At 39.9% G+C, this 24666-nt stretch overlaps 1 protein-coding gene across 5 annotated transcripts in view; it reads left to right on the top strand.

Annotated features, from left to right (window-relative positions):
* The window catches only part of SLC39A12 (solute carrier family 39 member 12), an 80194-nt gene that overhangs the window by 35832 nt on the left and 19696 nt on the right, over positions 1-24666 (top strand). For 3 of the 5 annotated variants that reach the window (XM_059184012.1, XM_059184013.1, XM_059184014.1), the window contains 6 exons: positions 4593-4765; positions 7329-7481; positions 9774-9884; positions 12723-12789; positions 16829-16987; positions 18429-18616. In XM_059184012.1, the coding sequence (XP_059039995.1) occupies positions 4593-4765; positions 7329-7481; positions 9774-9884; positions 12723-12789; positions 16829-16987; positions 18429-18616 (851 nt within the window). The remainder of the gene's footprint in view (positions 1-4592; positions 4766-7328; positions 7482-9773; positions 9885-12722; positions 12790-16828; positions 16988-18428; positions 18617-24666) is intronic. The other 2 variants (XM_059184016.1, XM_059184017.1) reach the window with 2 other exon arrangements.

The raw sequence follows: 24666 nt of genomic DNA, 5'->3' as shown, positions 1-24666 counted from the left end.
TGACCTTTCATTGAATAGTTTCTATTTTGTATGTAAGTTACAGAAATTGATTTATTCTCTCTATATGACTCAGGCACGACCAACTTCAAAGTTCCTAGTTGAGAAGTGGCATGGTATAAGAGAAAGAACATGAGTGATGGGATCAGAGATGCAAAGCTGAGTCCTGCCTTCTAGCCCCAGCAGCTCCATGATCTTAAGCCCTCTCTTTATCTCCCTGAGCCTTTTTTTACCCCCTGCACAGTGGGAAAGCAGTGATATCACACAGCTTACCATCCTTTCACACATCATAACACACCTAAAAAACAAAGGCACGCTGGGGTAAACCAAGGAGCTCCTCTAGGGTAGAAGTGACCTTGGAGAGAGTTGCCAGCCTCCGGATCAGGCTGGCATCCCCAGGAAGTAAAGCCTAGATATTTGCACTCACCTGTATCCCACTAGATCACCACAGTAAGTGAACTCCACGATAAGGCTTCCTAGGGTAGCTGTAAGTTTCGAATGGGGCAATGTGTACAAAAATGTGTTCTGCACCCGAAAGTCACTGTATATGTAAAAGAAAAAGAAATTGTGGTCCAAAACATCCATGATGGGTAGCAAAAATGTGACAGTTAACATATGCATGCTTTAAGTATTACCAGTGATCAGAGGGCCTTATGTAGACTTTTTTAGAGTGTTTTCTTTCTCTTTGAGATAGTCTTGCAGTGCCCTTCAGGGGTGAACTGTCCAGCTACACACTTCTTCTTTTTTTTTTTTTTTTAGATTTTATTTATTTATTTGACAGAGATCACAAGTAGGCAGAGAGGCAGGCAGATAGAGAGAGAGGAGGAGGAAGCAGGCTCCCTGCTGAGCAGAGAGCCCAATGCGGGGCTCAATCCCAGGACCCTGAGATCATGACCTGAGCTGAAGGCAGAGGCTTTAACCCACTGAGCCACCCAGGCGTCCCCAGCTACACACTTCTAACACAGTATGAATTTCGCACCTTCAAGTGGCTCTTTGGAAGATTTTATGTGAACAAAAACCTGCCAGACCTAAATATCTAAAATTCCACATTCACCAAAAGGAAAAAAAGCGAATTAAAGCTGAACAACAAAATAATTCAGCACCTGCTGGTCAGTGTTGGCTCAGAAATGGAGAGGGGGGATAGACCATGGAGATCTAGGAGCCTCCATGAGCATATTTACATGCCCACCCCCGGTCACCTTATCTGCTGCATAGGGGCCACTGTGAAATAGCTTTGTGAGCTGAAGATCTGTGAGAAATATTTCTTTCTAACGAACACCTAGACCCTTCTGCGGTATGGTCCTCCTGAGAACAATTCAGAGAAATCACACTGACTATAGAACCCAGAAAAACATTACTGTGTTCAACTTGAACTGTTGCATTATGTAACTTAAGGGAAAGGTAAATAACAGAAAATATGGGCTGAAGACAGAGGCAGGGGGGAATATTAGGAAGAACAGGGTTTGTTGTGCTGGAATCTGACCCCTAAGCACCATCTGCATGTGGGGTTCCAGGAAAGTGTGTTACAGCCCCCCCCCCCTAAATCGGGTTTCAGACCTATTCAAGGGAGCTGCTCAAGAATGGCTAGGAATTTAATGATTAGGTCAAGTTCTATTGTAATGTTGGGAAACATTTCTGTAGAACCTGTCTGCAGGCTGCCTGACTCCAGTCAAGATAGCCATGATATCTCTGTGAGGACCTGGGGTGATTAGCAGAGTCCCATGGCCACAAATGACAGATGTTAGGGTTTTTAGGCTGTCTTTGCCTCACGAGAGCAGGTGAAATCTGATTCACAGAAGACCAAAACAGATTTCTAAGCTCTCAAGTTAGAAAGGATCCTTTCTCCTCCCAAACCCCATTGTAGTTGTCCTCAGGACAAAGGGGAGAGGAATAGAAGAATCAAAGGACTGGGAACTTTGCCCTTTACCTGGGAAATGCCACATCCTAATTTATCCTTGTGAATGCTCAACATTTGCTGATCTTTTGTAGCCATCATAAAAATGTGGCAACTTTGAACTTTATTAGACATCCTTTGAATGTCTTTAATTATGTATTCAATGGGAAGAATGACATTCCCACATAAGGTCTATTTGTGGAAGAGTGAGATATGAATCTTGGTTATGTATCTCCAGGGATGTTTTTATAACATAGGTATTTTTGTTAAGTCAGAACAAAATAAAACCTCTGAGTGTATGACTGATCCAAACCATTTTCATCATTTAAAAAAAATTTTTAATTGTGGTAAAAAACTGAAATTTGCCTCTTTGGAGAACAGTGTGGAGATTCCTCAAGAAATTAAAAATAGAACTTCCCTATGACCCTGCAATTGCACTCCTGGGTATTTACCCCAAAGATACAGATGTCGTGAAAAGAAGGGCCATCTGTACCCCAATGTTTATAGCAGCAATGGTCACCAAACTGTAGAAAGAACAAGATGCCCTTCAACGGACAAATGGATAAGGAAGATGTGGTCCATATACACTATGGAGTATTATGCCTCCATCAGAAAGGACGAATACCCAACTTTTGTAGCAACATGGACGGGACTGGAAGAGATTATGCTGAGTGAAATAAGTCAAGCAGAGAGAGTCAATTATCATATGGTTTCACTTATTTGTGGAGCATAACAAATAGCATGGAGGATATGGGGAGATAGAGAGGAGAAGGGAGTTGGGGTAAATTGGAAGGGGAGGTGAACCATGAGAGACTATGGACCCTGAAAAACAATCTGAGGGTTTTGAAAGGACAGGGGGATGAGAGGTTGGGGTACCAGGTGGTGGGCATTATAGAGGGCACGGATTGCATGGAGCACTGGGTGTGGTACAAAAATAATGAATACTGTTGTGCTGAAAATAAATAAAAAATAAATTTAAAAAAATAACCTTAAAAAAAACCCCTGAAATTTGAGATGAAATTCAACCATTCTTAAATGTATAGCTCAGGAGGCAGTATTTTCACATTATTGTGCAATAAATTTCTAGAACTTTCTCATCTTGCGAAACTGTAACTCTGTATCCACTGAACAACAACTGTCTTATAGAGGTTCCCTAGAAGTGAAGGGTGGTGGTAAGAGGGGGAAAATTAAAATTTGGAAGTTTTTTGCTTCTTTTGAGTATACTGACAACACTTTTAATATTAGACTCCTGTATGATTTAGAACTTATAATTCAATAAAAGTCCTCTTAAAAACAAAGACTATTATCATGTTACCAACTTGTACAAGAATGACAAGTACAGTAAAGTAGAAGACCAGAATATTTTCTATCTTAACAAATTTTAAGGCGGCAGTTTCTTAAAATCTACAATGGGTTTTAATTAATATGATAACTGAATTATTTAACTTCTTATCCGTAGTCACTAAAGGAAATGATGGTTTAATTTTATAATTACCTTCCTTCATTGTTTACAATTTGCCGTGGCTTATTAGTAATTTCTAAATAAGTAGAAGACAGAGTATTTGCTCTGAATATTTGCCACCAAGGAAAACGGTGGCCTGGAAAACTCTTTATCCCCAAATCATTTATACAGTTGGCCCTTGAACAACACAGGTTTAAATGGCACAAATCCACTTATATGCAGATTTTTTAATACATATACAATACTGTACTGTAAATGTATTTTCTCTTATGATTCTATTTTCCTTTCTGTTTTTAATTTTTAAATACTCTCCATGCCCAGCATGGGGCTTGAACTCATGACCCTAGAATCAAGAGTCGTTCAACCAACCGAGCCAGCCAAGTGGCCCTCCCATTATTTTCTTAATGACATTTTCTCTTTTCTAACTTGACATTGTTCAGGGGTCAACTGGGCTTGACACTGAAAGCCATTTTTCCCTCTTTTCATCTTTTTATCTTTCCTTCTTTGTTTCTTTTCCCCTCATGCATATTTCCTTCTGTTTGAATAATCTTAAAAATTGTACTTCCTGAATATTTTTTGAAACTTTAGAAACCTATTTTTTGATAAATTTAGAGGTTATAAAAAATGATTGCAGTAATTTAAAATGTAGGCTGTCCAAATTTTTCTCCCAACCATTACACATTCATTGATCAGTTCTTACTAATGCAAGCACTCATTTTAGACCCTGAGAATAATAAACACTTTGGACATTATAAATAATTTTGAGAACTTTGGGAAGAAAGTACTCACCTTGTACAGAAATCTAGGTCTTCAATGACCCCTATTGAAGACACACATTTGAAGGCCACACATTGAACTGTGTGCTCCCTCTATAACTCTGCTTCCTTGACTTCAGAAGCTTTAAATGGGATTGGAAGGAAATCACGACCAGTGGATGGCAGCCGATGTTGTGGTTTAAAGTGAGAGAAGTTCATTTCTTTGGTGGCGGGAGGTAAGCTAGGTCCTGTAGTGATTTTAGTAAGGGGTACTTGGGGTCACTTCAAAGCAACAAGGTTAATGGTATAAGTCTTTTCATCCTTTTCCTTAAAGATGAAGACCTTTTACACACTAGAATGTTCATATAACAATTCCATATCTCTACCTGCTGTATTGTAAGATGGGTTTTTCTGGAATTTTGCGGGCTGGGGCATCACTATGAGTGATGAACACTGACCCTTTTGCACTCTCTGTTTGGCTTAGAATATGGCTACAGCACAGCGGCCGTGGCCTTGCTCACGCTGGGTTCCATGCTCGGGACGATGCTGATTCTGTTCCACAGCTGTGAGGAGAACTACAGGCTGATTTTACAGCTGTTTGTGGGTCTGGCTGTCGGGACACTTTCTGGGGATGCTCTGCTCCATCTCATCCCTCAGGTAACTCTTTTCCATTCTCCATGGAGCGTTGCTAATTTCCATTTCCATTGAGTCACTGGCGGTGTCGATGCAAAATTTCACAGGGACTTGGCCAGTGTCTTCCTCGGGAGTAAGTATCATTACCCCAAAGCACTTATAGGGGAGAAGAGAGAACCAATCCTTAGACCCGCCACTCGTTACTCTTATTTTTGAAATAAACCAAAAAAAGTCATCGGAGGCAGATTCGTCTTAAGAGACATTCAGGAAGTATCCACTAATTATCTGTTAAATAAAAATGAATGGGCTGTAAGAGGTTTGTGCTGACTTTTCTCCAGTTGTCCCCGACACATCAGATCCTTTCTCTGCCTTCTCTGCTGCTCTTTTCCTGCCCCTGAAGATTGTGCTCCTCCGCTTCCTTGCAGGGTGAACTGTTGTTTGGATTCAGCCAATGGGAGGCGCAGCAGAAAAGCCAGGGCAGGAGGAGAGAGTGGCAGGGGTACTTCTTCCCCATGCCTCCTGGCTCTGCACTTGCTCTAGAAGCAGCAGATTACCTACCATACTCCAGCTCCCGTGGGACGCCTCGCTTCCCCCCAACCCCACCTCCCCCTGAGCTGCAGAAACATGAGTTCCAACCTTCGCCCTTTCTGCTCTAGGAGTGGGAATGGATTCCCGGGGTTGCTCCGGGACACTTCATTATCCCTTGTTCCTCCCCTTGCTGCCTGCATTTGTTGCACCATCAATAAGCTGTCTGCATTTGAACCATCACAATGAATTTTTTTTTTTTGCCTAATAATATTTATATTTTCCTTAAGCAAAATATAAGTACCAAGAAGCTGGCTCTTTGCTGAATTCTTCTGAGGCTCTTTATTTGTTCATAAATGACAGGGCAAAGACCCGAGATGCAAGAGTTAAGGCAGAAGGGGCTCAAGATGAGGTTATTTCTTCCCTCTGAAATCTCTTGGGATGGATAATGATGGGCAAATGAGCCCCCCTCTTGCAAAGCCGGAGATGTTAAAAATTTCCACAGGCCTCTGGCAATTTCCTACAGGGTCACTCTTATTGCTCAGAGGCTCAAAAATGATTAGATGTTCTGAAAAAATCACAAAGTGAGCCTTGGAAAATGAAACAAACCATTATTTGTTTTAATTTCCCTTGTAATCTAATTTTCTGGAAATATTTCAGGGCTTATTGGCTGGAGGCAGTGGCCGAGGCCTTTTCCTAGGTCCCTTTAGTCATTGCAGAGCTACTTACTGCCCAGGATTCTGCAAAAACAGCAAAAGCTTCCTGTCCCTCCCCCAAAGGGGGATGGGGCTCCTGACAGCAGACGTGGACTTAGGCAGATTGGGGGGCAGTGTGTCAGCTCGTACTGCAGAGACATGTTCCAGAGAAGAGCTTAAAAGATCAGCTAGGTCCCCTGAAGATTGGAAGGCAACTGTTTTATTTGAGAGAAGACCCATGGATAAAGGTTACTGAGGAACGGAAGGAGAAGATGCAGTACAAGTGTTTGGGAAGCTAGAAAAATCAGTGGCCGCACAGAAACAAGAAAAACACACTACTGTTATGATTTCCTCTTCTCAGCTAGCAAAATGCATTCAACTTAAAGGTCTATATTTTATTCTGAGTTTGTGGGGTTTTCTTCTGTTTTGTTCTGTAACCTTGCCATGTCCATTATTTTAGGAAATAACATCATCATCAATATGAGATGAGTATCCTTTAATATCTTTACCAGAGGGAAAGGTTGAATAACATATACTGGTTTCTAGTTATGTTCATAAACTCAGTGTATATACTCGGATACATATGCACGCTTACACATGTACTCCTATGCATATGTGCATACACACCTACACATGCACAAGTATGTATGAACACATATATGTACAGTATGTGTGCATGGAATTTCTTTTTCCTTTTCTTAATTTGGTGGTCAGTAACATCCCAAATGTAGAAAACACTGAGCTGTTTCCCAAACTGCCTTCTCCTTGGGAGGGAATATGATACATACTGATTTACCAACTCACAAGAAATCATGAGGTCAACCAATGGGATGAGTCAACTAGAAGAAAATTCCCAATGTGTTTCTTGTATCCTTTTGTTTCCCAGAAAGCTGACAGTATTGCCGGGTATATAGGGTACACTTCGTGGAAGAAGCCACTCGGGCAGATTTCTCATTTATCTGAATATTTCTTAGATTTTCTTTAATTGCAGTAGGCATGGGGGAATAAACCTTGGATGAAATATATCTTTCTCTTTCTTTGGGATATAAAATACATTGATCTGTTATAAAGACTTGCTGGGCAAATAGATATGGATTGAACTCTGGGAGAGGGGACTGAGAATATATGAAATTTTGGTTCTCCCTTCTTTTCTCTTGTACACATGTTGTTTGACCCTGAATAAATCAGATAGTGGATGTACGCATACAGCCAAGAACAGACTGGGCTTTGAATGATTCCAGCAGTTTCATGGGGTTCCCCAGAAGGAAAGGTGAATATATTTAATACTGGACCTATTAAGTAATATTTAAGTCATCAAAAGTTATTTCTTTGTGTCTCCCCCCCCCCACCCCCTTTTTTTAATAAAGGTTCTTGGTTTACATAAGCAGGAAGGCTCAGAGCTTGGACATTTCCATGAAAGCAAAGGGCATCTTTGGAAACTGTTAGGATTAATTGGAGGCATTTATGGATTTTTCTTGATAGAAAAATGTTTCATTCTTCTGATATCACCAAATACCGAGGTATATTTTAAATTTTATTTATCTTTTGCTTTAGAGCTTCATAATACTCATCGTTTATTTCAAAAGTCCTTATTGAAATGTAATTGACATCTTCATGAGGTTCTCTAGGTAAGGGTCGGGGCTCTAATTTCCACAATACACAGATTATTCTGACTGGCAGCTTTCCTGTAATTATGGTTATTAATATTTTTAAACATCCACTGCTGGCCTGTTAAGGTACTTGTTAAAACCCGCTATTTGACCTTTGTAGCTAGTTCAGAAACAGGAGACTATTTCATGTCTGGGAATGAAGGGACCCAAAGGCCTAGCTGCTAATCAGCATTTGGATGTCTTTCCTAACCCAAAACAAATAAACATGCAGACAAAAACTTAGAAAATTCACAAAATTACCCATCATTTTCTATCCTTTAAAAGCATTTAAAATTATAACAACAAGGAGCTCAGAAATGGGATTTGTGGCAGATCATCCTTTTTTTTTTTTTTTTCAGCTGAATAATTGCATCCATTGTGTCTGTATTTGATCAGTTTCTGCATCTGTGATGAAACACAAAATGCAGTATGGTTTTTTAATGGATTCGTTTTGCTCTTACACATTATCCCATCAGCCAATAGATTAACTGGTGTGATGGTTAAAAAGGTAAATGTGTGCAAACAGCTCTAGGAGACTAAAATAAAGCAAATTCTCTTTACAAGGTCCTGGGCCTCTATTGTCCTATGTGGTTTTCCACTTATTTTCTGGCCTTCTCCTTGTTCACATAATTTATAACGTCTCTTCAGTCTTTTAAAATATCAAACACTTGTTTATTATTATCCCTACATTTATCTGAGATTCAGATTCTGTGCATCAAAAAATAAGATGGTTTTATGGGTGAACAGAGAGATGATGGATGGTAACACGCTTACAGTCTGATGTTAAGGATCTTGCGAGTGAGTTTCTGAGCGATCACATTATGGTTCTTTCAGCTTTTTTATTTGAAATTATCACCGTAAATAAAATACTGTTGAAATGGTATTTTTTTTTTTAATGAAGCAGGGTTTTTCTTTGTCCTGGAGCCCAAGCGAAGATGCTATAATAATTCAGAAATTAGGAATACTAGCTTTGATCACAGTCCCGACCCTTGTATGTTCAACAACTTTACCTCCACAGAAGGGATTCTCATCTCAATAAGCACAAAAGACAATAATAGATCCTCTTTGTCCACAACAGATTAGCATTGTCAGCTTGGGAAAATTAAATGACAAAGTCAACATATTAACCTGTGTGTAATGATTAGAAATTTAACCAGGATAGAAATGAGTGCAATAAACTCTGGCCATCCAAAAATGTCTAGAACTTATTCAGATTGTCCTTAGACCTGCCAGGGAACTTAAAATGAGTTTTAAGAACAGAATTTCAAGGCACCTGGGTGGCTCAGTGAGTTAAAGCCTCTGCCTTCGGCTCAGGTCATGATCCCAGGGTCCTGGGATGGAGTCCCACATCGGGCTCTCTGCTCGGTGGGGAGCCTGCTCCCCACTGACCCTGCCGCCCCTCTGCCTACTTGTGATCTTTGTCTGTCAAATAAATAAATAAAATCTTTTTTTAAAAAAAAGAACAGAATTTCAAGATTCACTATATTGAGTAAAATAAAGATGAATGCAAATGTTTCAGAAGATAACAGTGCTTTAGTGGATGAATACATTTCTGAAGATATTAATTTCATAGTTACGGTGTAATATAGTTTCAGTTATCATCATTTGGTATCCCCATCAGAAAGAAAGCAAAATTTAATTTTGTAGTAAATATGATTTTGGGGTAAATTCAAAAGACAATATAAAAATTACCACCACTCAATTTTAATATCATAACTAGACATTTAAAGTTTCATTCTTAAGGCATTTGGAATATGAATGATGTTTCAGAGCAGTCCTGTGCTTCTCCAAGATGAGACATTTTAGCAAGTATTTTTCAGGATGAAATTCTCTTAGTGCTTTTTTTTTTTTTTTTAAGATTTTTTTTTATTTATTTGACAGACAGACAGAGATCACAAGTAGGCAGAGAGGCAGGCAGAGAGTGGAGGAAGCAGGCTCCCTGCAGAGCAGAGAGCCCGATGTGGGGCTTGATCCCAGGACCCTGAAATCATGACCTGAGTCCAAGGCAGAGTAACCCATGGAGCCACCCAGGTGCCTGTTCCGCGCGCGCGACACCTACCACTTTGGCCAATAAGCGCAGTATTAAATAGAACCATGAAACTGACAGAGGCTGCACCTGTGTTCTTCTGGCTTCAGCACTAATTTTAAACCATCCTCATCCAGCAGGGCGTGTCGTTGGTTAATGGGCATGTGGGACATTCCCACCATCTTTCACTCAACTCTGAATTAAGTGACCAGTCAGGCAGAGGCAAATCTGCTTCAACTATCCAGTTGGTAGGTTACTGATCTGAGTTACCTTCTTTCCTCTATTCTTTGATGAACAGCCAAAAATCAGTAGGATAGATAATCAAATTCACTCCTGATTTGCCTTTCTTAACCATGATATGTAGCTTGGAAAACTTTGCTAAGCACCTAAAAGCTGTTTTAAAGAGGAAAAAGCCTTTCCACAAATTCAAATCCTTGCTATATATACCACTCTGAAACACATACGATCAGATGGACATAATATGTATCACAATCATTTTGTTTACAAGTTTTCATAAACAAGTTGACCTTAAGGTTTTCCATCCTGAGTCATCCTTATCCATGACTAGATGGGGCCAAATAAATGTTGAACAAGGAATTAGAGCATCTAAGAGTGGGGTGATCATTTTATATTGCAGTGAAGAACGAATTCTGTCCCCGAAGATGTTTTATAGTAAGTGGTTTCTGTTACATTGAGTTTTCCAGGATAAATATTCCAGGAGAAACTTCAAAATACAACCTCCAATTGGGTTTAAAACAATGTTCCCACTCTCATTCTTAAAGTAACAAGAAAAGGGACAGGAAAAAATATGAAAGTAACAAATAGTAGAAAACTTGCCTCCTCTGACCATGGCCTTGGGGGAAGTGTTTATAGTTCAAGGATAGATTCCTAACCTAGAGATAAGGGTGCCGAACCTGAGACATTGCTACAGCAAAGGAAAGCCTGCCGGGGAGATTACGAATCTAAAGCTAACTCAAAGATGAACGAAACCATCCCCTTAAACAAGCAATTTTTAAAAGCCTTATTATGTTTATTGTGTAGATATGTCACAGGTGGCTTGGGAGAAGGTAATTTCAGGCTGAGGTTAGTTTTAAAATCACTTTCAGGCTGACTTTATTCCTTCTGTTTCAGTGAAGGGTTTCAGAATTCCAAGATGCATTTGAGCAAATCTCTGATGCTAACTTAGTGAGTTTTAAACTCTTTAAATAAGCTTGCTCACTAAGAAGATATTCCTTTTGTTATTTTAGCTGCAGGATCGCCCTTAAGTGAATAAAAATAGTATGAGCTTTTAGGATTGTTTGGTTCAATTTCCCAGTTTTTCAGGAAGGAGGGGAGCTCATAATTCTCACCAACCAAGGAGTCCTGGATGCTTGCCTCTAAATTCCTTTACACAGTATATGGCTTTTGGGGGGAAAAAAATTCTAGAATAAATATTTGAACTCCTGTCTTTTAGTAGAACTATAGAACTTTTTAATTTTAATCTAGCTTTCGATACAATGTTAAAAAAATCATATTGTTTTCTTGTTCACTCTTACCCTATGTCCTTTGGGTCCTACCTTACTTCTCAGCCACTTACCCAAAAATAGCCCATTACTGCATCTTTTGAGTAGCTGCTACTGTTCTAATATGTGACATACAAGTTTACATTCTCTGTTTCACATTTTTCAAAAAGATGCTTATGCCTTACATTAAATTTGTCTGAATGATTTTTGGAAGTTTATTTAAGTAATCTCTACACTCAACATGGGGCATGAATTCACGACCCCAAGATGGAGAGTCGCATACTCTTCTAATTAAACCAGCCAGGTGCCTTTGAAAGGACGTGGTCAATAGGCAGATGCAGGTTTCCCTCACTATCCAAAAAAAAAGAACATTCCTATGAAAACTTTTGTAAGTCAAAATGGTATAAAGAAGCAATTATCATTAATTTACATGGAAGAATGTGTGAGCATTTCCAGACACAAAAAATAACAACCTCTATTGGGACCTTTTGACACCTTAGGACTCATTTTGCTAACAGGTGTGCACAATAAATCGAGTTAAATCACTTAACTCTTTTACAGATACAGGTCAAAGGTCTGGTAGCTTGATGCTGAGAGACTGAGTGCAGTTCCCAGGAAAAGCGCTTGGTGGCGCCGCTCAAGGCTGGGGTGCGTGCTGCCGCTTTCGCTTTGCCACGAAACGGATGCCGAAGGCCATTGGTGCTTTTGACTTTTCTCTGTAAAAGCAAAAAATCCCCTTCTGATTTCTGTCAGTTCGTGAAAACAGGTCCTAGTGTAGGTTTTTCGTAAATGCAAAAGGGGTGTAACATGAGCTTAAGAAAAATACTATGAGAAATATTACGAAAAATATTCTTTCACATCATAGAATGAGAAATTCAAGGCCCTGGGAAGGGAAATGACTTGGCCGAAATTGATCCATGAGTCAATCTCTGAAATGAAGTCAGGTCATCTTAACACAGAAGTCAGTTTCAAAATCTTAGTTTTCTGTCCTATGAAAGAATTTTTTAAAAGAGTAAAATCTCTTTCTTTTGTAAGTCTGTTGTACTTTCTTCATCAGCGAGATTCCTCTACTCTTGGGCAAAACCCCCGGAACAGAGTATTATGTTTTCAGGAATAACGGGAGGCATTGCATAGCTTTGTTCCCTATCCACAATACACAAATGTGCTTTAAGATCAGAAAAGGAATCCTAGACCCACAGTCCACCATACAGAAGTGTCAAACTAGGTCAAGAATCAAGAATCGTTTTCTTTTCTCTACAGCTTTTGGATTTCATAAAGGCTTACATAATTTAAGAGCCTGAATTACAGGCTGTCTCGGTAGCCTCTCGCTCTGTGTGGAAGGGTCTGATGTAGGTAAGAAAGCTATTTTTGTCTAAAGGTACACAGGACAAAACGTTTGCTTCTAGCCCTTTGTCTTTACCATCTACGCTTGCCTATGAAATTTCAAAGTTCTGATACATCCCAGAATATTCAAATGTTTAAAAATCATCATAACTCTCCAGGTGTTTCCGTTTTACACCAAAATGATGAGCAGTGCTAATCTTTCATCAGTTATTATTATTATTATTTTTTAATTTAAAATAGAAAGGCCCAGAAGATTCACAGGCAGCTGAAATTCCTGTAGGCAGTCTGACGGCCTCCAACAGAAAATGTGAGTACCAATTTTCAACAGTTAAACTTTAAATATAGAAAGTACCACAGAACGGGGTTATGTATGTTTGAAAATAATGTGAGGAAATCATGTAGATTTCTTCCTGGGTTTGCATTTCACTATTACAGTTTTTATGAGAAAATGTTTAATACTTAATCCTATCAGTCTTTCACACGCACTGAGCATTGACATCAGCTGTACTCCATTCTTTAAAAATGATGTTTTCCTAAACTGTTTAAAATTGATCTTCTGGGAATGACAATTGCTGTAAATCCATATGTAGTTATCAAGTCTCCTTTAAAATCCTGAGCACAGCGTATAGTATAGATTTGCAGAATCACTATGTTCTGCGTCTGAAACTAATGTAATATGTGTCAACTAAATATCAATTTTTTAAAAATTCGTGTTTACATGATAATTGAGCCTTTTACTTCTTTCTCTATGAAGCCTAGAGACTTCTGTCACAGTCTGCTGAAATTTGGTACAAACGTCTGTCTCATGTGTGATGTTGACCCTGAAACAGTGTAGGTCAAATCAGAGATAACTCATCATTTGGATCTTACTCTACAGCTCACTTGTTCATACAAATCTCAACCAACCTTTTTTCTTTCTGTGCTTTTCCCTATTTCTGAATTTAATGTACCAATTTTGTAGACCACTTTATTCCTTTTGGCTTATGTTTCTGTAATTTTCTGAATTCTTTTGGTCTCTTTCAGTTTTCATCTGTTGTTTCCAAATCTGCCTAGTGGTTCTTACGGATAGGATCCTTTTGTGACACAAGCTTCTCGTGTTTTATTGTTAAATTGTCGTGATTCTACTATAACAGATTAGTTACCTCGTAATAGAACTAGCTAACATTATATGCCAGGCACAGTGCTCCACACATCATGGATTATCTTATTTAATACTCCTATGACTGACTAAAGTAAGAACAATTATTATCCCAGTAAAATAAGTGTAGAAACAAGCTGTTTGAGAGGGTAAGTTACTGCCCAGTGTTTCATAGCTAGTAGGCTCCAGTACTGAAACTTACAAATGCTAATAGACCAACAATTTCATGATGGTCATTCATTCATACATTCATTCATTCATGCATCTGTGTCTGCTTACATTCTTTCATTCATTCAAGAGATGTTTGAAGTTGTGCTGTGTTGGGGGCACCAATGCATGCACTGGAGAGAAAAACAATGGTCTTTATCCCTAGTTTGCAATGTGGTTGGGGATATAGATGCTAAAGGATCAAACACGATTGTAACGGTCACTATTTTAAATGTGTTACATTTATTAACCTTGGTAATTTATTTATTTGATTCAAAATATGTGATTATGTAGTCTGTCTAATTCCGCTTTCAGGACATGGCTAGTAGTATTTTTCCTTCTAAATCTTTAGTTCCAGAAGAGAGTCTAGAATGCCCGGCACCTAGTTGGTCTGCAGTGGGCATCTCTTCACAACCATTTTTGAAAGAAGGGAAGAGGGGAGAAGGATATACCCCATCACCGTAGAAGTGCTTTGGCAGATACTAGATCAGGGACTAGCGATGGTCCTATTCAAGGATTTTGGAAGCCTCCTATCTTTCCACCTCAGACATCAAGCTTGGCATACAGAAGGCACAGTGAACAAATCCAAATTTGATTACTCAACTGCCCTTTTGCCAGGGACCTATTGAATTAGCTTCAAATATTTGATTACTTGTTTCACATTACCTCATTGGTGGAACTCGGCTTGTGTTTCAAAAGACAGGATGTGAACATCCTACCCACAGTCTGATTTAAATAAACGAAAAGTAACATGATACAAGGTCCAGCCCCCGTTTCACCATGTGAAACCTCAGATAAGTTAGAAATGTGGACATGAATATGACTGCCAGGTACATACACAAAGATAAAATATTATTGATAATTCTGTAGTAAGTACATTAGATTACCAGAAAATGCTGGTCTTATCTTCCATTGAATCATGTGTAAATTACCTTAAACACGGTATACAGTGCGCTTATGGGGTTTCTATTACAAATATGTATTTGCCTGGGGCTTGTTACATGTCCGTGATCTGACATTTAGAAACCCGTAATTAGAGGTAATAAAATAATAGAAAACAAAAATAGCCATACTGTTTCTTAGCAGAGTATAAATTGAGTAAAAATTTTCCATTTGAAGATATGCTACTTGTATCAAAACTACCCTAAAGTACATGGAAATCACAATGTATTTGCATGCTGCAATGTTGCCAAACGTATTATTTTAAATTGTTTTATTTCCACAAAGAAGAGCTTTATTTCTGAAAAATTGGCAGGAATGGCAAAGTGACCAGGTAGGATTATTAGATTCCGAGAGTTTCTGGGCCATGCCAATAAGAACTCCCTGAATTTGATCATGTGATATTTATTCTGTGTTTATGTGACCATTACCTGAAATTTTCTCATTTTTGATAAAGAATAAAATGTATTAGTAAACCACAAGAAGAATGTAAGTTATCCTACAGGGATAGGTCTAAATAAACGAATTTCAGAAGCGAAATGCCTAGGACATGTTTTGTAGAGTGGTTACTACATCTGTCTCCTGGCTGATAGCCTGGGCTCTATCTGCCATTTACTCAACTGAGGGTACTTAGTTTATGGTGTGGGATGTGAAATGAGTTGCACTGTATTGTTCAGACAAAGTGGAAAACCATATTATAGCCCAGTGTCCCCATAGTCTTTGACCACATAATAGAAACCAGGAGGTATCCTCTTTCTAGTTTTACTGAGTGTATAATTATTAGAATACTGGGTTCAGTTCTTTTTTTTTTAAGATTTTATTTATTTATTAGGGAGAGATCACAAGTAGGCAGAGACACAGGCAGAGAGAGGGGGTGGGGAGCAGGACCCCCTGCTGAGCAGAAAGCCCAATGCGGGGGCTCGATCCCAGGACCCTGGGATCATGACCTGAGATGAAGGCAGAGGCTTAACCCACTGAGCCACCCAGGTGCCCCTGGATTCACTTCTAACAGCAACAACAGCTACTACCTGCACTGGTCAAACAGTACATTAAATTAAACAGTAATTAAACAGTAACTAATAAAGTTTTACACAATAGAAATGGATTTGAAGAGCTATTCTTATCAAATGGCATCGCTAGGTGGTTTACTGTGAAAATACGTGTAATCCTAGGAGTACTTTTTGAATGTCTTAGTTGTCCAATTCCATGAGGAGGTTATGCCAAGATACAGTTTTAGGTTTTCAAAAGCAGAAATTCTGTCCGTTAAAACTCTGGCCCCAATTATGATTGAAAATATGATAGTAATTATTTCTGTAACTCTGGACTAATCAGATAATGTATATTATGTAATAGAATCCCATAAAAAAGAGCTTCTCTTTATTTTGTTCGATGTCTGGCAGCTCTAGTCCTGAAGGTTATTTTTTGGAAAGAAAAGGACACTGACTAATTGTTCCAAAGCTGATTTGGGGGCCAGCAGAGTTGTCCGTGGTTTTATGCTGGTCACACCTGGGGTGTGAACAAGATACCTGGGGAAGGCCATGAGTGCCAAACAGAAAGGGAAACTCAATGAGCAAAAAATGGGCATAAGTGTAACTCAGCCATCTAACACCAAGGACAGTCTGACCCAGAGGAGAGAGTGTTGGAAAACAGCCTCTATTTTAACGACATCCTACGGGGAGAGTCTTAAATTATTTTAAAGTGCTTCACAAAAAATGCCAGTGCAGAGGTCACTGGTGGTATTTTGGAAGGTTATAACAACATTATTTTAATTTTTTCTTTTGGGATAGCTGAACAAAGTGACAGAATAGTGAATGTCATGCATAATTTATCTCGTTACGAGTCAGATCCAGTAGGAAAACAATGATCGTGCAGCCGAATGTGTCAATTACCATATCTGCATCTCTAGTCCTGACTCATTTGAAAAGCTGATCCAACGCAGGGTTGCTTAATTTGACGCGATGTTAAGAATGTCGAGAGAAAACGGGGGAGCTGGTGGTGTGTGAAGGGTTCCGTGACGTGTCTAGGGCCCTGTTCACGCTTCTCACTTTATTTGGTTCTTTAGGCAAAACCGTTAGCCTGTTAGCAATAATGATACTGGTTGGGGACAGCCTGCATAATTTCGCGGATGGCCTGGTGATAGGAGCGGCCTTCTCATCTTCATCTGAGTCAGGAGCGACCACCACACTTGCTATCTTGTGTCACGAAATTCCACACGAAATGGGTAAGTCAGACGGTAGCATGGCTGTTGAGAAAGCTAGAGGGTATTTCTAGCTATGGTCTGTAGGCGTCTTTTTCCAACACAATTGAAAGACGAACACTTTCCATTCATAATCTATTTAAATGGCAAGAAGAAAACAACTGGTCGGGGGAAGCTTCTGTACCTTGGGATAAAATTCACTCTTTATGATGTTTCCCCAGGGCCAGAAGTCACTTGTTTTGGATTCTGGAGAGTTCCAAATCTGAGAAAGTCATTTAGAGAAACCTCATTTTAAGAACTTCGGCAAAGTCTTTAAAATCTGCTTCTTATATGTGGGAAAAACATTAAGTGGGGAACTTTCCCCATCATGTCAGCAAACAGGCCAATGAGATAAAATAACATTTAAATTAAAGCCAAACCATGGTTTCATCAACTTGATTTATATAAAATGTCTAAGACCAAGCATAAAATTGAAATGACAGGCGAATGCTAGCAGATGCGCGTAAGGCTCTTTTTCTGGATAATCTTAATAGCCCTTGTAATTCAAATTCTGCCTCCCAGGAAACAAGAGAAGGCAAAATAGACATTTCCGAAAGAGACCCAGAAAGAGCGGGGGTGGGGGGTGGGGGGGGCTGGCTCCAGGCACACACACGTCCTAAAGAGGGGGCTCTGGGCACTCTGGCTCATGGCCCCCCACTGCCAGGTCTACACTTCCCCTTTGGGCCACCCTAACCCCGGTGTTCAGTGTCTACTGCCTAAAATCCTGTCAACAACTCATCACCCATCCTTCTTAGAGCAGTTTATCCAAGGATCTTCCTGAATCCATTAAAATGTACCTGGTCTGGGTGCTACATACTGTGGCCTTGCCTTTAGCTATTATAATAAAACCACAGAGGAGTGTGACAGTCTGTGACAGGCCAGGGAATGTGTTTTAAGACCTGTCGTAGGACCGGTTATACCGGTTATACCTCTCTGATCAAAAGGTCATTCTTCTTAGGAGGAAAGGTGTGGAGAGAATAAGGTCAGTTTGGGCTGATTTTAAAATCTATTAAGTAGTTCTCTGTGCACAGGAGTTCTCGCAGAAGTAAATAATAAAAGCCAACGTAAGGAGATTTTGTCTGGCAAGTTTCCAGGCAAAAAGATTTAAAAACTCTGCAACAGCAAGTGCTTTATTCTGCATTTATCTGGGTCACAGGGTGCCAGGAACTAAAGAATATGTCGGTCCTCCTGGCAGATGTTAGCTTCAGGACTAGGAAAAGGAAGACAGCTATTGAGATGTAACTTCCTAATGGTACACTGAGAATCCTAGAGAGATACGAGAAATGTTTTAGCGACCGGTCGGTCAACTTCCCTTGCAAAATTGGTCCCAGTTGCTGAAGTTTGAAGCAACCTAATAGCACATTACTCCAGGAAAGGGATCATCAATTACACAATGATTATGTTTTCATTTTCCGTTAAATTTCAGGAGACTTTGCCGTGCTCTTAAGCTCTGGCCTTCCTATTAAGATTGCCATCCTTATGAATTTTCTAAGTGCTCTCACCGCCTTCGTAGGACTCTACGTTGGTCTCTCAGTATCAGCTGATCCGTGTGTTCAAAACTGGATCTTAACAGTTACTGCGGGCATGTTCTTGTATTTATCCTTGGTGGAAATGGTAAGCTCTGTGGCTTTTCTGTGTTGTGTTTCTAAACTCTGAAAATGTAAAACAGAGACAAAGCTATAAAATGGAAGGACAGATGAGAAAAGACTATATTTAATAACATAAAAGACTAAGGAAATATTCTGTGTAATCCGAGAAAGTAAAGTTGTAGGCAGAAGAAACATAATTTGAGATACAGAAAATATTGACATCCTTTAAGCGAATTTAAGTGGAATGAGTGAAACCTGTCAAATTGCCAAAAAAGGTGATCATCAGTTCATTCTGCTCTGGTTTTGCGTTTCTATAGGATACCTATCGTTCTAGCTGAAAAATGGAAAGTTCTGCAAAATAGCCACCTATTTTGTTTATGCACTGGGCAATAGTTCAACTGAACTTGTCATTAATCAGCTGTTTGAATTCATTAACCAACTGTATTTTTTAAAATAATGATTTCATCTTTATTTCAGTTTTACTAGCCAAAGGGCTATCATGCTGGTGAAAAGAGAAAGGTGATAGCAAGAGGCCTCTCACATTCCAACATTTATTTCCTAAAGATATCCTCCCTGACATGGCTGGGAACTCGGTTATCTCCTGTCTTCCTCTCTAATCTGATGAAGGAATATAAGCTGGGAATTTTACTTTTTTTTTTTTTCCTTTTAAATTCTGGAATCTGAAAAATAAACCAGTCTTTTAAGGTCACCTTCTATTAGACTTGGTATGACTTGGATGTGTTGAGGTAGAAAGTCTGAATAACTATCCTTTCTCATACATTGGAATCACGCAAATAAAATAATATAAATGATTGAAAGAAATATTGGACAGTGAAGAGCAGTAGAAAGCCAGTCCAAATGAAAGTAAGATATGTGATTACATGTATTCTAGAGAAGAAAAGTAAAATAAGCAATTTTGAGGGTCATATGTGTAACAGGAAATGATGTCTTGTGATATGGGAGAACCTTGCTATTGCCCCAGAAGTAAGTGAAGAGAAATGTTTCATGAGGGAAAAAATCGGAAAGGCAGGAACCTTTACTGAAACAACCAGGTAACAGTGAATTCTGGAGGTAGAATTGGATGAGGGACCTCTTGAAATTAACACAACCATTTTAAACCCTGGTCTACATACTTTTGGCTTTTTGGTTGTTCTCTTAATTCTCATGAGATTCAGAGAGCTGAGGTGAATACCAAAAGGCACTTCCATGTTTAGAAATGTTCTTAGATATTATTTATGATACTCAGGGAATTTCCTAATCTTGATAGTAAAGACAATACTTGGGGGGGGGGCAAGTTCCATACAGCTCTTCTGAACCTGAATCCTCAAACCAAGGTCGGTTTCACAAAATTCTGTGAGGCTTCCAGTTTGAACAATCTGGATTGCTAACCTCTCCTAGTGGCTTCAAAAGAACAGTGTCACTCATCACTGAATTGTGAGCTACCTTCTGTTTAAAATGTCTGTATGTCAGTCCTCCGATTCACTCCGAAGTCTCCTGATGTTCAGTTTTCTGCTTTCAAATTCCTTTCTCTTTATGACTCAGTTGGCAGGGTTGTGGGGGGTGGGAGGGGCTGGGCAGTTGCTGTATTCTTTTGAAGTGTATTCTGTTTTTGTTTTTTTGTTTTTTAAGTCTGGATCTCTCTTTGATGATGATGGATGTCTATTTATCTAGTTAATGCTTTTTCTTTATTAGAGAGTCTGAGCTACCAAAATGGACCTGAGGATATTATCAAGAACCATTTGCCAGGGAGAACCCTAAGCTAAATACGTCATTTTCCCCTCAGTGTTTCTCCCCCTGGCTTTGTAAGCGAAAGCAATTGCTTGTACGAAATGTGGCAGACATCCTATGAGATTCCATCTAGAATGAATCTTGACCTTGCTGTAAATTACTATTGGTTAAGGAAAAACTGGCATCCTGGCAAAAAGACAGGAAAGAAAATACTCTTGAGTTTCCTGGGGCTACTTCCTATAATCCAGGTCGCTTGCTCTCACGGCCTTTGGAGTAACTTCTAAATAAATGGGAGTCTTTCACAAAGCAGCAACTTTAACTGTTGCTGTGCTCTGGGGCTCTGCCAGAGAAAATAGTCTTTTGTCATTGAAAGGGAAGAAAACAAGTCTTCAAGACTCTGTAAAACAGCGAAGAAAATAAATAACAGTAACAAAAGGGTAAGGGGGGGGGGCAGGGGATACTTTCAAGCACTGGTTATTTACTAAATGCTGGAAAGTTACCAGGCACCTTCTGAGCAGGGCTAATGTGAAAAGATTAGCTACATTTTTGCCTTGCTTGTTTGTTTCAAAGTAATTGGGCATGTTATTTCAAACTCCCAGAAGAAGAAAAAAAAAATACTAGGAGCAAAAAACAAGGCCATTAGTAATGAAGTCAGCAAAGCAGAAAGGCTTCACTAGGGAAATCTGCCAGCCTGAATTCTCCAAAGTGGTATTGCCTTCTCCAAGCATACTAACTCTCAGAGGCATTGATTCGTTTCTAAAGAAAGTTAAGAATGAAGGAGGCCTGGGTGGCAGAGGAAATTCATTCTCTTATAAAGATCAGTGTGCTATGATGGATTTGTCCCAAGCAGAGGCTAAGACAAAGGCGTATGTGAAGGCAGTTCGCCCTGGGGGTGATCCCAGGGGCAAGAATGGAGGGCAGGTGGAAGGGGGCAGAAAATGATGAAAAATCAAGAAAACGGTGTGTCTTTGTTAAGTCGATCTCCTCAATGGGGGATCCACCACACAGGACCTTCTGGTGGAAGGTTCCCATCCCTGTTGTTCAGAGTTAGCGCCACAAACATACCCCCCCAACACACACACACACACCCCTTTCAGGTTACACATGCTGGAGCGCCAAGGGACTTCCCACCGCAGTCCCACAGAGAAGCCCAAGGCCAGAGAAGGAGGAATACAGTGTGGGCTGAAGCAAACTTCTGTGCAAAGCTCATCAACACGCCTTTGGAAATGGTCTCTGCAGCAGTGGTTGGTTGTCGCAGGTGGAGAATACGAGGAGCTCCTTCAAGGACAGGAGCCAACCAAAAACTCAGGAAAAGACTCAATGCATAATAGTTAGTGGAACACGCTCCAAACCCGGTGGTCTTGAGGCAATATTTGATATTCCACCATCTCTGTCCTGTAGCATCCAACTTTGATTCTCCTCACCTTCAGGCCACATTTTGGCAGACCCAGATTTCTCCCCTAAAAGGGAAACCAGGTCTTCCCTGAGGGGTCTGCTTTGTCCTGGCCAGTTGACAGGAGGAGCACAAATGTACTTAAAGGTTCAAGTTCAATGGAAATGTTCCTTGGTGTGTATTTTCAAAAACAATAGACCGTGATTGGACAGTGTTTAACTTTGCAGGAACAGGAAGCACAAATTCTACCAAAGGAAGAGCTGGCAAAGATGGTGTACCATTGTTTCATGATTTTCTCTCGTTTCTACCATCTCTATGATTCCCTTCTCTCTTCACTTTGCATTAATTTTCTGCTTATTTTCTTCCTTTGTGAAGTGGAATGACATATCATTGATTTTTAAATCTTTCCTTCTTTTCTAATCCAATCACTGAAAGCTATAAACTTCCTTCTCAGCACTACTTTGCTGGATCCCATGAATTTTAATCTGTTGTGTGTTCAACACGGATCCCTCTGAAATGTCTTTAAATGTCTCATGTAACTTTTTTCTTGTGGAAGGAGGGTGCCTAATTGCTCAGTTTGTAACATTTCTAGGTAGCTCTTAGTTATTTTAATTTCTTCATTGTCAGAGAATATACTCTGTATTATTTTAGTCCTTCCAAATATTTTAAGGCTGTTCTATGGTGCAGGGTGTGGTCCATCTTGGCAAATGCCCTCCTGCGTGTTTGGAAAGTCTGTGAATGCTGCATTTCTTGGGTGTAAAGTTCTGTGAATCTCCATTAAGTCAGGCTGCTCGATGGTTTTAGTTGTATTTTCACATTCCATACTGATCTTTTTCTCCACGTGATCTGTTAATTATGAAGGAGTGATGCTGAAATATACACCTATGTTTGTGGGTTTACTTGTTTCTTTCTTGGTTTTGTTAATTTTGCTTCATGCAATATAAGCTCTGTCAGTAGAGGCATGCATATTTAGGGCTGTCCTGTCCTCTTGATTGAATTGATACTTCTATCATGCAGAAGGATTCCTCTTTACCCCTGAGAAAACTTTGTCTTGAAGCTTCCTTTGTATGTCATCGACAAATGGAATAGAGTAGAGGCACATCTGCTTTTCTGCTTACTATTTGCACAGAATATCCTGACCATTGCTTTGTCTTCCCCTGCCAATGGAAAATAAGGGTTGAGGTCTTTTTTTTTTTTTTTTTTTTTGGTAAGATGTTATTTATTTATTTGACATAGATGGAGACCATAAGTAGGCAGAGAGGTAGGCAGAGAGAGAGAGGAGGAAGCAGGCTCTCTGCAGCAGAGAGCCTGATGTGGGGCTTGATCCCAGGACCCTGCCATCATGACCTGTGCCGAAGGCAGAGGCTTTAATCCACTGAGCCGCTCAGACGCCCCAGGGGTGAGGTCTTGATAGAGTGTTTGAAGTGTCATGTAACAGAAATGTCTGATACAGTTAACAATGCCTGGAATTGGGCGCCTGGGTGGCTCAGTGGGTTAAAGCCTCTGCCTTCAGCTCAGGTCTGATCCCAGGGTCCTGGGATCGAGGCCCGCATCGGGCTCTCTGCTCCGCTGGGAGCCTGCTTCCTCCTCTCTTTCTGACCGCTTCTCTGCCTACTTGTGATCTCTGTCTGTTAAATAAATAAATAAAAATCTTTAAAAAACAAAACAAAACAAAATGCCTGGAATTAATAGATTAGAATCCATTTATCTTGTCTATCTACTTCCTCCAAATTGTATTTAATAGCTGGATCTATTGGCTTGGTATCTTTTCTGTACTCCCATGTTTGCTACAAAGATTTCATGAGACGTGTTCTGTAGAGAATGCTCCCCTCGCCAAGATATCCCTGTCCTCTTCTTGGGGACCTGTGACTATGTCATCTTACATATCAAAAGAGACTTTGAGGATGTGATCAAGGTTTAGGACTGTGAGATGGGGAGATTAGCCTGGATTATGTGAGTGGCCACGTTCTAATCCCATGAGCCCTTAAAAATGGGAAACCTTCTCCAGCTATAGTCAGAAAGAGATGTGATGGCGGAAGAAGGGTCAGAAAGATTTGGTTCTCTGACTGACGTGATGGAGGAGAGGGGTCAAGAGTCAAAGAACCGCAGCCACCTCTAGAAGATGGAAAAGGCAAGGAAACAGATTCTCCCCAGGAACCTCCAAAAGAAACCCAGCTCTGCTGAAGCGTTGATTTTAGCCTCGTGGGACCCTTGCTGGATTTCTGACCTCTCGAACTATTAGATAACAGATTATATTGTTTTAAGCCACTAGAAAAATGGTAATTTGTTAACAGCAGCCAGAGAAAATGAACATATCCCTACTACTCCTCCCTAACTACTAACCCTGGTTTAGATGTGTTTGGGACCAGAGACCGCTACATAGGACAGTCTCATTCTGCTTACTAACTGCAAGTTCCTTCTAAGAAAATTCTCAGAACTAAAGGAGTCCAGAGGATTTCTCATATTCACCTTCCCTAAGTTTACAAACTTTCTAAACTAGAAGGGACAGGCCCTGGAAGTATTATTTTTCAGAAGTTTGGGTAGGAGAGACTTTATTTTTAATAAATGTGATTTATTACTTAAAGAATAAATTAACTCATTTTAAGGAACAGAAGAGGTTATGGCAAGGGAACGTTTACTTTGGATCAGAGACAAGTTTCAGACCTTTAGGCATTTTTCCTAAGGTTTTAGATCCTGCAAAACTGTTTCCATAACAACGAGCCCATAGAAACCTCAAGGGGCTGTCACCACAGATAGAATTAGAGATGTCCCTAGAATTGGTAGAACTGGACAGCTGCCCAGGACCCCAGTACATGAATAGCACCCATGCTGATAGTGCAGAAGCTATAACTCTGAGAGGTAGGTCGTAGAGAAGGGAGAGCGCTGAGTTCACCAGTTCATGCCCAAACAAAATGAAACAAAATTCAGCTGCCCCTCCACGGACGTCAAGGCCA

The sequence above is a fragment of the Mustela lutreola genome, chromosome 8 (assembly GCF_030435805.1).
Source record: "Mustela lutreola isolate mMusLut2 chromosome 8, mMusLut2.pri, whole genome shotgun sequence".
NCBI classification, from domain to species: Eukaryota; Metazoa; Chordata; class Mammalia; order Carnivora; family Mustelidae; genus Mustela; species Mustela lutreola.
This window is presented reverse-complemented; position numbering and strand designations above follow the sequence as displayed.